Genomic DNA, 14,774 nt, shown 5'->3' with positions numbered 1-14,774 from the left:
TCTCCTTTTTTCTCTCCGGAAGTAATGCCTGTTTGCTTGCCAAGCAAGAATTTCAATCTAAAAGTTCAGTGCAACCGTGCCTGTTTTTTTTACAAACAAGACTTTTAGTTTGAATGTTCAGACCGGATGATTGCTGTACCTAAACACGACTCTTCGCCTGAAGGTTCAGACCGGAAATGCTCCCTATTTGAATACTGTAACAAACCAGACTTTTAGTTTGAACGTTCAGGTCGGAAGTGTCCCTGTGTATCTCATACTTGACCGGACTACCGAACCCAAACAATACTTTAGTCATATCACTCACGACTACTCACTCCTGACAGTAAAATATCATCACGCCTGGACAAGGGTGACTCGGTGAGTAGTTGTGAACCATAAACGAAAGCACAGAAAGCACATTTTTCACCGTGTCTGAGGTTTTATCCGCCGAGGTAAAGTAATAAACAGTGGCTAGCTTCCCGATAGCATTAGCTTGCGGGTTGCAGCTCCCGTTCCCTTTAATGTTAACTTCAACCTCTCAAAACACGGACGTTTTCATGAAACTTCAAGAACATCTCATCAGCCGATCCATTATAGCTCAAAGCAAAACTTTAACGATGATTCAGAGGTGTACCACTGCAGTGGGAGCTAAAGCTAGCTGCGAAGCTACTTGTATATTTACAGCTACGGTGGTTTGTAATAGTGTTGAAGGACTGCTGCAAGATAACCTTGTTGGCTTTTCAGGCCCTGGCTTTCTCTAAAACAGTCTTCAATGTCATATTTGTAGTCAGTCTGTGGGATTTCAGAATGTGTACAGCCTGTGAGAATGTACAATACGATTAGGAAAATCTTTGCATCTTCGTGTAACCTTGTACACCTGACATTTACTGAGGTGACATTTTAACCTACATTGGGATAACCCTGTGCGTGTGCCTGTGCCTGTGCGTGTGTTTTTTTGTTTTGTTTTTTTACAGAAGGCACAGCTATGTGCAGCTGTGTGCGGAGCTCCAGGGCTCTGTCCCCTGTGCTGATCCCCAGGCTCCTGCTGCCCCACAGCGGGTCCAGGACGGTCGGCCGGGGCCTCTGGACCTCCCCCCAGTGTCTGGCAGCTAGTGGAGACTCCCAGTTGATCCCACTGCCCAGCCAAGCCCGGGTGGTGATCTGTGGAGGAGGTATCGTGGGAACCTCAGTGGCTTATCACCTGGCCAAACTGGGATGGAAGGACATTGTGCTCCTGGAGCAGGGCAGGTGAGACGAAGTGTACCTCAGACAGAAGCATAGTGTAATATCTTCTAATGTGGAATTGTAACACAGTTATTGCATGTTAGCTCATGAGCTTGCTTACTTATATTGAGATGAAGCGAGATGATGAGTTTATTCCAGTTCAGTTATTCTTTCTGTCAAACAGGGCATACAGGGACAGTCCAAACTCTGGTTTGTGTAAATAATAAACGTTGGTGTTATATTGTTCTGAAAATGTCTTATTATTTTGATATCCCAATCAGACTTGGTGCAGGAACAACCAGATTGTGTGCTGGTATCGTCAGCGTCGCCAAGCCGATCTCCATCGAATGTCGAATGGCCAGCTATTCCAGTAGCCTGTATGAGCAGCTGGAGGAAGAGACTGGTGTCAAAACAGGTCAGACACATTCACATGACTTGACTCTGCTCTCATAAGATCTATAAACACAGTCGCACTGTATCCGTTTATAGTGACATTAACATATTTGTTATTGATGTTGCAAAGTGCTTATTATTGCTGTTAATGCCAAAAATGCATGTGTCCATAAAAGGCATTTTTTTATTATTATTTATTACTATTATGTAAAATAGTATCTCTTATCTTATCTAATGTGTGTTTTTTTAAAGGGCTTGATAAATAGATTTAATTTATCATACATTTCCACACTTCAGCAGTGTCGAGATGTTTTGGATCAGAAGTGTCAAACATAAGGCTCAATAGCATGTTGCCAAGATGAGTTTGTAAAAAATGCACAATGCTACAGCATTTCACTTTATTTTGCACCAGAAGGTTTCATTAAAATTGGTTTTATGTTGAGATTGTAGGGGTTTTTTTCTCAGTAGTGCAGTAATTGTTTGGTTTTGTGATAATGTAAATGTTTTTATCACATATGCTCTGTACCACAATAAAAAATACATTTGAAGTGTAAATGTAAAAGATATTATGAAACTATTTTTCCAGTCTCGGTCCACTCAAGATGAAATTGGGCTGTATGTGGCCCCTGGACTAAATTGAGTTTGACACCCCTAATTTTTATTGGTGGTCACATTCACTGATTCACCTTCTCGTGCACCAGTGGCGGCCTGCCATACAAGACTCTCAACCCATCCATTAGGAGCAAAATGGGGTTCAGCTCAATGACACTTTGACACACAGACAAGGGGAGGTGGGGATCAAACATGCAAACATGCAAACAGATAATGAGGCAAAACACCCACAACTTACACATGGCAATGCACTGTGTATTAAGGAGTAACCTTTGCAATTTGACAAAAGCATTTCTGCTCATTGACAGAGTTTGTATTCGATGTGACTTTGATTAATAATGAGACACAACTTGTACCAGAGGTATGTAAAGATTTCTGACCACACTCCATACAAGAGCAACACCTGCACCTATGTGTGCTGCACAATGGAGAGAACAGCTCATTTACACATCAGTGTTTTTTTTCCTGATGAACACCGTGGGTTGTAAATAAAATCAGAAGTCTTATAATGAAAATGGTAAAGAAAGCTAATGTCTTGCGGGTGTCTCTGCATATCACGCAGATGCTTTGTCAAAGCCTTCAGAATTTATAACCTGCAGGGTTTTTTATGTGTTAAACACAACAAGCCTCGAACTAAAAGTCGTATTTATTAAAGCAATTAATGATATATTATTCAGCTGAGTACATACAATGACAAATGGGAGCATTTGGATTATATTTTATTGTCATTGCTAACAATAAAAGTGAAGTGATGCATCATCCAGCAGCTGATGGACATCAGCATAAATCTCAGCCTGCAGATGCTTATTGGATTTTGTAGTTGTTTGCTAAAGTTTGCTGATGTTTATTATACAACCCCATTACTGTATGCATAGCTAGATTGATAACAATAGATGATAACAAGAGCTTTGAGTAGGTTTTCTTTTTTAATCCTTATTCATATAACATGCAGTTTTGTGTGTATGCACTGTGTGTTCCAGGTTATGTGAAGACAGGGTCTTTGTGTCTGGCACAAAATCAGGATAGATTAATCTCTCTCAAGCGCCTGGCATCAAGACTCAAGTAAGACTTCAAGTTGTTCTTTGGCTTAATTACTTTCTGCCTTGATTCTACAGGGAGGGAGTGTCATAACCTTTTAAGAAGGACCCTGCTCATCAGATGGTGAACTCAGCTATTTGCTCTCTTCTCAGGGTAATGGGAATCAGCTGTAACATCATCAAACCAAAGGAGGTGGCCAAGCTTCACCCTCTTGTGAACATCCATGACCTGGTGGGGGCGCTCCACCTTCCTGCGGATGCTGTTGCGTCTCCTCCGGATGTGAACCATGCCCTCGCTGTGGCTGCTGCCGGTCACGGTAACACAAACTCGGCTTTTGTGTTTGGATTGACTGACAATTTCAGGGAATATGTTTTATTGACGGTTGATCTGCTTTTGCCATTGCCTCTTGTTCCCTCTCTGTCCAGGGGTTCAGATCCTGGAGCGGACCACTGTTCAGCAGGTTCTCGTTGAGAAGGGTCAGGTCATGTCTGTGGAGACCGACCGTGGCTCCATTGAGTGTGAATTTTTCGTCAACTGTGCCGGACAGGTAAACCTTATGGTGGGATGATGTGATCTGAAATTAAAAGACTGAGGGGTTTGTGAGAGAAATCCTTTGGACACACAAGTGGGTTTTCATGTGTGAGCCATGAAGACCCGATGAACAATATTGAGGTTTACCATTAGAATGTAGTTGTTTTTTTATTCCCTGTGTTGAAACAAATTGTGGTTTAATAGAATTTGTAAACAGTTATCATCAGTTTTAAGTTTGGTTTGTGCTCAGTGAACCTTTCTTCTCTTGTCTGTTTCTTCTCCAGTGGGCTTACGAGTTGGGCCAAGCCAGTGAGAGGAAGGTGTCTGTTCCTCTTCATGGCTGCGAGCACTTCTACCTCTTGACCAAACCTCTGCAGGAGACACTTCCCCCCGACACACCGGGTATTAATATATCAAACTTTTTTTCTTTTGTTAACTGCAATCATATCAAAACTCCAAATCATCTATTTATCATTTGAATTTAATCAAAAGTGTCCTCTATTAATCAGCATGGATGACATAAAAAAAAACCGAGTTAAGATCACCAGTTTCTTGGAAAGTATCCACAAAGGGCATAAGAAGTCCGCAATATGCAGGCTATATCTGTCTGTGAGAAGACACAATCTCTATAACTAATACGTTTACCTTGAAGTGAAAAGCTACTGGAAAAGTTCAGCAGAACACATCAGTTCTTCATAACAAGCCAGTTATTTCCCCCCCCCCCCCCAAGTTCTCCACAATCTTTAGTGTTTTTACATTTTTCTGTACACCAGCTGATGAGTGATGGAGTCTGTCTTTAAAGGGTTGTCTTTAACGTCGTGCTTGCTGCTTCTCTGGTATCTTTCCCAACGTTTATGAGGAAACTTGACACCTGGTTCTGACCCCAGTACCGCAGTGGTCTCTCGCCCTTGTCAGTGCACCCGCTGGAGGCATTGTGCCCTCCACTGGAATGTTTGTGTTGATAGGGTCTGGAGATTGATGGCAATAGATCCAGATACTGACCACATTTGTGTTTATGTAACACACTGCAGATTCAACATTTATTGTTAATCCATGTGGAAAATGAGACCCGGAGGACCACTATGTTGTCTCTTTTTATATTTTCATCTCTTTTTGATGTGTTGTTGTTAATCTAACTTGCATCACTATTTAGTACAGCATGTTCTTTCCTCACTCTTCTGCATTCTATGTGTTATATGTTGCTCCCTGTTATCTGAGCTGGCAGAAAATCACACCCAGACTCGGCATTCTAACTGGCTGTGTGTTCTGTCTGTAGTTGTGATGGATATGGACGGCAGGATATATGTCCGGCCGTGGCAGGGAGGCCTTCTGTCAGGAGGCTTTGAGAAGAACCCCAAACCCATCTTCACCGAGGGCCGCAACCAGCTGGAGATCCAGACCATGCAGGAGGACTGGGATCACTTTGGTAAAAGACAAAACTAAATAAAACCAATCACTCAGCCACATTTGAATGAAATCTGTAAGTAAAATCATGTGACAACATCTACTTGGTATCAGACATTAAAGCATGAAAGTAGATTAGTCTGTGCACCCCCGACTCAGCAGAACCAGCAGGCAGTCCATGACATCCTGTTGGCTTCTTGTCTTCTGTAATCAAAATTGGTGAAATCGATGGAGAAGTAGGAGTCGCAGTTTCAGTTTTCTACCACAGTGTTTCTTTTTGTCCATCTCTTTCTATGTCTAATCATTTCAGGGTATAATTCAAAGTCATGTGGACTGTGAGCATCATAAAACGGCCAGAATGCCTCAAAGCTGAACCTCAGAACCACATACATCGGTCTTTTGGCAGAAACATTTTACAAACATGTGGAATGTATTTAAAAACCTGTGGAATAGAGATACACAGTTTAAATGATCACTGCATTTGCTTTACTGGCCTTTTTTATATTATCTATCCCCCATAACCATTTAGATGTACAATGAATAGAAGTAGACTGTACTACACCTCAATCTGGCTGCCACCACATTCAGTCAGAGAGAAATATGTTGCTATTATCAAAAGTGATACTGGATGTTGGATGCTGATGTCAACTCCTGTGAAAAGGCAATTTTCTCAGTGGATTCTGTGTTTTTATCTTGTTTTCAGCAGCTGCGCTGAGACAAACGAGTTGTTGCTGAAAGAGACGGGTCAATCGATCCACTCAGACGTCACCAGTGTAGCACAGACACAAAGTGTGTTTTGTTTTGTTCAGCGGTACAATGCCGTGGGTGTGGGAAGTCGTGCATTGTTGAAAGAGAAGTTCACTTACACAGTCAATCTTACAGTTGCTTTTGATTCCTGTCAGACATGCATTTGGGAAAATTGCCAATGGCCTCTTAGGCTATGTTGAAATTTATAAAGTGAGCTTCTGTATATTTATAGACTGTCACAGACTAAAGTGATTCCAACCTGTGTGTCTTTGTGTGTAAACGTACGCCTGTCTTTTGGCCTTGGCCCCATACTTGTAATGTGAGAGAGACTTTTAACGGTTGACAGGCTGTCATAAAGAGTGAAGTTTATCACCAGCCAGTCCTCCGTTGCAAGCGAGACACATGGCCCAGAAGGTCTGCTATACATACCTCTGCAGTCTCAGTTTCTCTTCACTTGTTCATGTTTCACTTCAAAAAGACACTCAGAAACAAGTGTTTCAATTCACTCAAAAGGAAAATTAAGTGCAGGAAAGTTAATAATTCATATGATACACACAGAAAAGTAGACGTTTGGGATTATATATTACATTTGCTGTGTCAGCAGCAACTGATAGTTTGTCCTCATACAACAAGAGAATTGGCTGCCTTTTGTGGTGAACTAAATGTTTGAAGATGTGTCTTAGTGCTCAAAGCAAATTTAGCATTTTTTTTTGTCATAATACAATTCATCAGTGATGCTCAAGTGTAGTAAACTAAAATTAAAGCGTTTCATATTTCTATGTGTGGGTTACAAAATCTTGACCTCAAATGTTTTTGTAATTATATTTAATATATCTATATTAAGTCAACAAAGCATGCTAAAGGCTCATTGGGTTGTATTTATATGTCATTAAGTAATCACCATAAATGGATTCAGTTGCACTGTTGGCATTTTTGCATTGTTGTCACTGGCTCAGCTTTAATGTTGGAATAACATGTCGGACTGTTGTTGGAATAACATAAGAAGAGGGTGCAGTTCCTGCTGTGAGGCAAGACTCCAAGGATGAAGTTATATTTATGAGCAAAACATTGTAAAAAAAGAAAAGAATTACAAGTAACTTCAAAGTTTGACTTTATGTTCGATGCAGAGAAATTCCAACATTGATGTGCGGCTCGAACCTGCTGAAGCAGTCAGAACGTGTGACGCTGTGGTCTTCTGCCTCCAGAGCCAATGCTTAGTGCCTTGCTGAGAAGAATGCCGGGTCTGGAGACAGCCGAGATCCTCCAGCTGGTCAACTGTCCAGAGTCATTCACACCGGACATGCGCTGTCTGATGGGTGAGATACCGGGTGTGTCCGGCTACTATGTGCTCGCGGGGATGAACTCCTCTGGTCTGGCCTTCGCTGGAGGAGCTGGCAAGTGAGTACAAACATTTGTTGTTGTACAGCTCTCTGTTCAAACTTGGCTGGACTTTATTGGACTTCTTGAATGACGATGGTAAAACTTGGCACAAATGGTCCATTGCGCTTGTGTTTTTAACCAGGTATCTGGCAGAGTGGATGACCTATGGCTACCCTACGGTCAACGTGTGGCCACTGGACATCAAACGCTTCGGAAACCTGCAGAGCAGCCGAACTTTCCTGCGACACAGAGTCATGGAAATCATGCGTAAGTAACAATCCTGTGAATGATACTTACTGTATATAAACGTTGTTGTGTGTTCCCTTGTTTCCAACCAGACCAGAGCGATGCAATCATCCAGATAATATTGACTGAAGTGTTAATAAACACCTCTACACCTCTTATCTTTAATTGTATTTGTCCATTTACAGCCTTGTTGTATGAACTGAAAGTTCCCCGGTGGGACTTTCAGACGGGGCGTCAGCTGAGAACCAGTCCTCTTTACGATCGTCTGGACACCCAGGGCGCTCGCTGGATGGAAAAACACGGCTTTGAAAGGCCTAAATACTTCGTTCCTCCAGGGAAAGGTAAACGTAATGCAATGTTCTGTCAGTTTAAAATTCTAAATGTGTCTGGATTGAAAATCTTGAAAATCTTGAAGACCTCAAGACTGAAAAGAAAATGTTGGAGACCCAAACATATCTGTGTATTTATAGAATACTGAGGAAAAATAATAACGGACTACGAGTTTTAAAGTTCTATGAAATTCATTCATGAGTTAAGCAAAGGAAGGGTGCAGTTCACAGGTTTATCATGTCACAATAGACATTTGCAGCTGAAAAAATGTTGGAGCAGAGAATAAATGACACTCGTCTGCATGTCCATCTTATAACCACAAGAACACTGGTCTGTAACTCACTTTAAGAAACACTATATTGGGTTCGCATAATAACACAACCTCTACAGTGATATACAACTCATTTTCTAAAATTTGTATCCCTGGTTTTTTCAGCTTTTCTCAAGTGATTATTTCAGTAACATTTGCATTGTGTTTCGTTATTGGAAAAATATTGGGTATGTTGCTCGCATGTTTTCACAAATCTGTTCACTGTGTTTTGGTTTGATATTAAGGATTTGCCTCCTGAATTGACTCACATGGTTTCTCTGGTTTGTTTATCTTTACAGATCTGCTCTCTCTGGATCAGAGTAAAACCTTCTACAAGCCAGACTGGTTCGACATCGTTGGAGCAGAAGTGAAATGCTGCAAAGAGGCCGTCTGCGTGATTGATATGTCTTCCTTCACCAAGTTTGAACTGAGTGTGAGTCGCGATGCACTGTGGACTGGATTGTCCTCATGGTGTTTTGGCTCAGACTCTGTCGCATGTCATTTGTTAGACTCATGTTCGTCTGTGCCAGAACAGAGCAAAAGATTTGTAATTCCGTCAAGCTTTGCCAGATGGAAGCTACTGATGCAGCAAATGGACAGTAAATGAAAGGGCTTCCGCCGATGAGTAATGCATCCACAGCTAATCTAACCTTCTGTTGTGTCCTGATGTCTCAGTCCACAGGAGACCAGGCTTTGGAGCTTCTGCAGCATCTGTGTGCCAATGACCTGGACGTTCCCGTCGGGCACATCGTCCACACCGGCATGTTAAACCAGAAGGGGGGCTACGAGAACGACTGCAGCGTTGTCCGCGTCAGCAAGAACAGGTCCCACACCTCTTAGCAACATTAACATTATCATTAAAATAAGGATAATGACTGTTCTAACACGCTGTGATTTCTGCGTTCCTTCTAGTTTCTTCATCATCTCTCCAACGGACCAGCAGGTTCATTGTTGGTCCTGGATTAAAAAACACATGCCCACTGACCCACACCTCCTCCTCGAGGACGTCAGCTGGAAGTACACAGGTAAGATGTCGTCATCGAGTGGGCCCACAGTATTGGAAGCAAAGTGTTGAAAAGCCTGACGACCCACTGTTTTAGCATTCACAATAAAATAATAAAGATATCTCATGGTCTTCTCTGATCGCCCACAGCTTTAAATCTCATTGGGCCACGTGCGATGGATGTTTTGGCTGAACTGTCCTACGTGTCGATGACACCAGACCACTTCCCCTCCATGTTCTGCAAGGTACGGACGGCTCGGTGGTACTTGGTGTTATTTCTGTTTTATTTATTTGAGGTCAGAGACGAGTACAATAACATTTACAAACATCAGCCAGTCACTTGACATGACCTTTTCTTATTTTAACATGGATAAAAACAAATAGGTGGTTGGAGGTCCAGCTTAGTAGGAAATGAATTTATCAGCAAGTGTTTGTTTATCCTTCTTTCTGTTTGTTACCAGGAGCATTAACCCATTGGTGTGTGTGTGTGTGTGTGTGTGTGTGTGTGTGTGTGTGTGTGTGTGTGTGTGTGTGTGTGTGTGTGTGTGTGTGTGTGTGTGTGTGTGTGTGTGTGTGTGTGTGTGTGTGTGTGTGTGTGTGTGTGTGTGTGTGTGTGTGTGTGTGTGTGTTTACAGGAGATGAGCGTGGGCTACGCCAATGGGATCAGAGTGATGAGTATGACTCACACCGGGGAACCAGGTTTCATGCTCTATATCCCCATCGAGGTGCAAAAACACTATAAACGCTTCACTGAATAGTGTAATAATATCAGTTCGAGCCCTACAAATACTTGCCTCAGGTCAGGAATATTAAGAATGTAAACTGATGGTGCTGCGTCAGAGGATCAGTGTCTTTGACATTAAAATGTACTTGAAATTGTGGATTAGATTTTTTTTCTGTCACACTTATAATTAGGGATGCTAATTTCTCTTTCAACTAAACCCAAAATTTAAATTAACGCTGAAATTAACTATAGCACTGTATATTCAGGCTGGACATGAGCTGTGTTATCTTTTCAGTCCAGGCAGGATCACACCGGCTCTGGGTAAACCATTTCAAATAGGCCAGATTGTGGTTCGCGCTGCTACCAGGAGTAACTGCCGTGCAGGTTAATATTCAAATGCTGGAGTTGAACTAAGCGAACTAAAGGTTCACATCTATATTCTCAATATTTTCATTTTACATATTACATTGTCGGGTTTCGAAACCAAAATCTATGGAAAAGCCTGACCACAAAAGTAATGTAATTTGTTAACATGACAGAAAACCAGACCATTTTTCTATTATTGTGAAAGCAATCCGTCAATATTGACCTGTGCATGAGCTGCACTACATCAGTCAAATATTGAAACTGAAGAGAAAAAAAACGCTCACAAAGAAACAGCCCAGTGAAAAGAACATCAAGTTGAACAGAAATGTCTCTCTGCTCCTTCCAGTATGCTCTCCATGTGTACAATGAGGTGATGTCAGTGGGTCAGAAGTACGGGATTCGTAACGCGGGGTACTACGCTCTGCGCAGCCTGCGCATCGAGAAGTTCTTTGCTTTCTGGGGCCAGGACCTGGACGCCTTCACCACCCCGCTGGAGTGCGGACGGGAGTTCAGAGTCAAGTTTGACAAGGTGTGTGATCATTTCAGCTGCTGGAACACACAACGTGTTACTTCAACTTCTGAGCGAGCTTATGGCGCTCAGGGCATCATATCGCTCTGTATGACCTTGAAGCGATTCAACATCGTCGCAGCAATGGATTCGAACAAGTTGCAAACATTGTTCTGATATACATCTCTCCCATTTTGTATGCACCTTATATTCCTCAATATGGTTGGAAGGTGCGACAAGAAGAGTTTGAATCATTAGAGGACACTAAGCAATCTGTTTGACTAAAATCTTCAACGTCTGGGTGGTGTGTGTTTTTTGTTTTTCTTTCTTTTTTTTGTATCAAGGCGCGTGAAGGAAAATTTGTCAGCGGGCTGCTCCTGCAGGCACAACAGGTGCCACTGTAAACCAACAGCGGTGAAGTTTTCCATCAGCTTCTTGGCAAAAAAATGGTGAAATGTCAGGTGTGCTGCTTACAGCCATGATGTCAGCGAAGGATTGATGAAAGGAGCCGTCAGTTTGCAGCTGCTTCTCTGATCGGCTCTTTTCTGTTCAACTGGAAGGGGTTTTGTCTCATTTGTGTATCTCTGCCTCTGGCATTGTATCATGGTATATTTATCTTTTACAAATGATCATTTAATTACAGTGTACACAAGTAGCATTGCTGATATGACAGGTACTAAATGAGTCCTCTCTCAGTGAACAGATTGTACTTTGTTGCATCGCCACTCTTTGGCTCTTTCCAATTAAACCTCCTCACTTCCTCTTTATTTTTGTTTAAATTTCCTGCCAAAATACAGTTTCATTTCTCTCTTCCTGTTTTTGTCTCCTCATCAGGACACAGACTTCGTCGGCCGTGAGGCGCTGTTGCAGCAGCGTCACGACGGCGTGTTCCGCCGCTTCGTCATGCTGGTCCTGGATGACCACGACACCGAGCTGGACTTGTGGCCGTGGTGGGGTGAGCCCATCTACCGCAACGGCCTCCTGTCCGGGACGACCACCAGCAGCGCCTACAGCTACACTCTGGAGCGCCACGTCTGCCTGGGTTTCGTGTCCCCGCCCCCGGGGCCCGAGGGGCTCCCCACACCCATCACACCCGACTTCATCAACCGCGGGGACTACGAGGTGGACATCGCCGGCCAGCGCTACCCAGCCAAAGCCAAACTCTACCCCTTCAGCTCCCTCTTCACCCAACAGAAACGCCGCAAGGAAGACATGGAGCTCAGCAACCTTCAAGGGAAGTGAGGGAGCACAAATTACAAAAAGAAAATCTCCGTCTGTGACTCCGGTTCACCAAATTCACTCCTGCTCAGTCGCCACGTTGCCAAGGTGTCCTCCTTTTCTAGCTCCTAATGGGAGAGCTGTATGAAATATTACTGCGTCCCTCTCTCTAATATCTCATTTACATGCTGCATCACCCTCTTTTGAAGTGCAATATTTCTGGAGCACCAAAAGCTTGAGCTGTATCAATAAACAGAGCTCATCAAACCCAACCCGCCGCTCTACGCTCACAGTCTCATGGCTGCTTCACTGGCACAGTCCATGTTTAAGTGCCTTCACCCAGGCAAAATCAACACGAGCTGTTGACGTTTTCACTGCGTTCACTTTAAATCATCCAGAAGGGATTTCCAGGCTTGTTAAATCTGGATGGAAAGAATTGTCAATGCTGATGTGCAAATACTGAGTGTTGACTCATTGTACATTTTCTGCTGTAAAAAACAAAACAAAACAAAACAAAAAACACAAGTGATGTTAGACGGTGATTGAGATCTGGAACACTGCTGTCAGTTCCACTATATCAAAGCTCACGGTGGAGATTACCGTAATTAAGGGGAAAAGACCTCGTATGATGATTCTTTTTTTTTTTTTTTTTCTCTCTCTCTTCCTGTCCTGCTTCTCCAGCCAATCAAAAGCCTCAAACTAAAGCTTTTGTCCCCTGGCTGTCTTTACCTTTAGCCATTTGCTGTTCTTTTGTTAATCTTTTGTGTGTGGAGCTCATGATGTGTTCATGGTGATATATCCTCGCCCATTATTTATGTTTTGTACTTGTTTTGCAGCCTCTTTGCACTTCCGGTGCTCAGGTTTAGTTCCGTCGATGTTTTGTTGAATGTGCAGCCGACGTCATGCATATAGTAGATGAAGGAAGTGGGGACAGGAGAGCGAATATACATCAGGAGCTGCAACGTTAGCTTCTCGATCAGACCTCGAATTGTGAAGTTGACATTGGTCTACTCCAGAGGTTAGATGTTTGTGTAAAAGAAAGGACTTCACTACGATTTGAAATAAAATGATGTATTTTTGTATAGGTAGTGTGTATAAAATTTCTATTTTCAGTATTGCACTTTGTTTTCTACATCCGTTTTGCAGTTTCATACTGTCGGACGGTGCTTCAGTACGACTGTTTTCTCGGTTCTTCTCTGCATGTTCAGTTTTATTTTTCAGCTTCACTACTAGTACCGTCATGTATCTTTATATAGCTGGCTGCAATCTTCTGTTTTGCCCCCCTTTTAGAGGTCAGGCACATCTACAGAGCAGGAGGTCTGAAGCCGGTAGGGATTCAGAAACAATTTAACAACAGTGGATGAGAAAAGCAGAGATGAGGTGAGAGTTGAATACACAGTAAGAACAGCAAATGTCATGTGCGATAAGAACTTAGCAGATATTTGAGTGACAGGATATTACCTAATAGTATTGTTTGATGTAACAATTGGCATTGGTTGTTACTCCGATGCATTTCCAAACATAATATTTTTCCTTTGTGTGACTCCTAAATGTTTGACCATTTAAACCAATTTCTTTTAACCTCTCGATCTCACGGTCTCATATCTGAAGAAACCCTTGATACAGAACTGATCCTGCCAACAGGAAAGAGCAGCTGAAGTTGTAGAGAGCTGCATCAAATCTTTTGTGTATGTTTTCATCAGTTTAAATTTCCGCTAACATCTCAGACTTGTTTTATGTCGAGATGACTACAGAAATATATATTTCGGAAGCATCTCATTATTAAGGTTTCAATTGTGGATGGGTTTTAAATAAGCCAACAAAAAGGAAGCACTCACTGTTGTGCTTTTTACTGTAAGGGCCAAATCGTCCATGTTGTGATGATCGAAAGATGCTGACATCCAGCGTGGTGATAGAGAAAGCCTGACCTCTGCTGTAGTACTTCATCTCTGTGCTTAACATGTGGTGCTTCCTTTATACAAGAGTCTCGCATATCATATCTGCAGTTTAATGTGTTCTCACATATCAGATACGCACTGCTGGATTAATACAGCCCCCAATTATAAAGCATAGGCGAAGCTTTGTAAGCACATGACATGGAAGTCCTTGTTGCAGTTTGTTTTTTTGATGACATGCACTAATGTTGAAAAAGGGAAGTGGTCACCAACATTTGCACTAAATATGGGCAACCTGCTGACTTGTAAAACACTCCCATGAAACCACAGGGTCGAGTCTTAAATGTAGGTCAAAGCTACTCTGAACATTTAAAGGGACCTATTTTGCTCAACTTCAGCTTGTGTTCATCTATGTGCAGCATCTTTCTGTCCACATAATGCTCTACATGATGGAAAGTAGTCAGATGAACAATAGTTCCCCTTAAATACGTGAGCTTTAGTTGCCGTGATGGAACAAAAACTTTTAAGGATTCATGAATCTGTTCACACAAATCTACTCAACCTAACTGGATAGCATTGTAATGCATGTTTGACTTGAATCAATTTGACCCCTTCTCATACTGGACTGATGTATACATGGCAGTTTTGTCTTCAGAGCTTTACACCGATGTATTTATACCATGTTGAACTGATGTTTGGCTGTCTAATATCCTTAAAGTGCAAACTATAAAACAAACTTTATCCATATGAAGATGGCTGATTTTTTTAAATCTCGTGTTCACTCCTGATTTGTGCTCAGACGTCAATGCTTCAGTCTCGCCTCCTTCAGTCTGTTAATGAACACCAGTGAACTCTGCAGAATCTCA

The 14,774-nt window shown here is 42.3% G+C and overlaps 1 protein-coding gene across 1 annotated transcript; it reads left to right on the top strand.

Moving 5' to 3' along the window:
• The first annotated feature begins 223 nt into the window (after nt 1-223).
• On the top strand, nt 224-14,642 carry pdpr (pyruvate dehydrogenase phosphatase regulatory subunit). Its single transcript, XM_080521170.1, has 18 exons — nt 224-357; nt 954-1,227; nt 1,485-1,618; nt 3,189-3,270; nt 3,399-3,562; nt 3,672-3,793; nt 4,062-4,179; nt 5,054-5,203; nt 7,134-7,326; nt 7,451-7,575; nt 7,740-7,895; nt 8,494-8,627; nt 8,870-9,018; nt 9,107-9,219; nt 9,348-9,442; nt 9,833-9,922; nt 10,634-10,816; nt 11,630-14,642. Exons 2-18 carry the CDS (start codon nt 965-967, stop codon nt 12,035-12,037), a joined length of 2,679 nt encoding a protein of 892 aa, XP_080377296.1. The 5' UTR covers nt 224-357; nt 954-964; the 3' UTR covers nt 12,038-14,642.
• Nucleotides 14,643-14,774: the final 132 nt, after the last annotated feature.

This window comes from Blennius ocellaris (genome assembly GCF_963422515.1).
Source record: "Blennius ocellaris genome assembly, chromosome: 1".
In the NCBI taxonomy this organism is placed as follows: Eukaryota; Metazoa; Chordata; class Actinopteri; order Blenniiformes; family Blenniidae; genus Blennius; species Blennius ocellaris.
The sequence above is the reverse complement of the archived record's forward strand: the minus strand, read 5'-3'. Positions and strand labels throughout refer to the sequence as shown.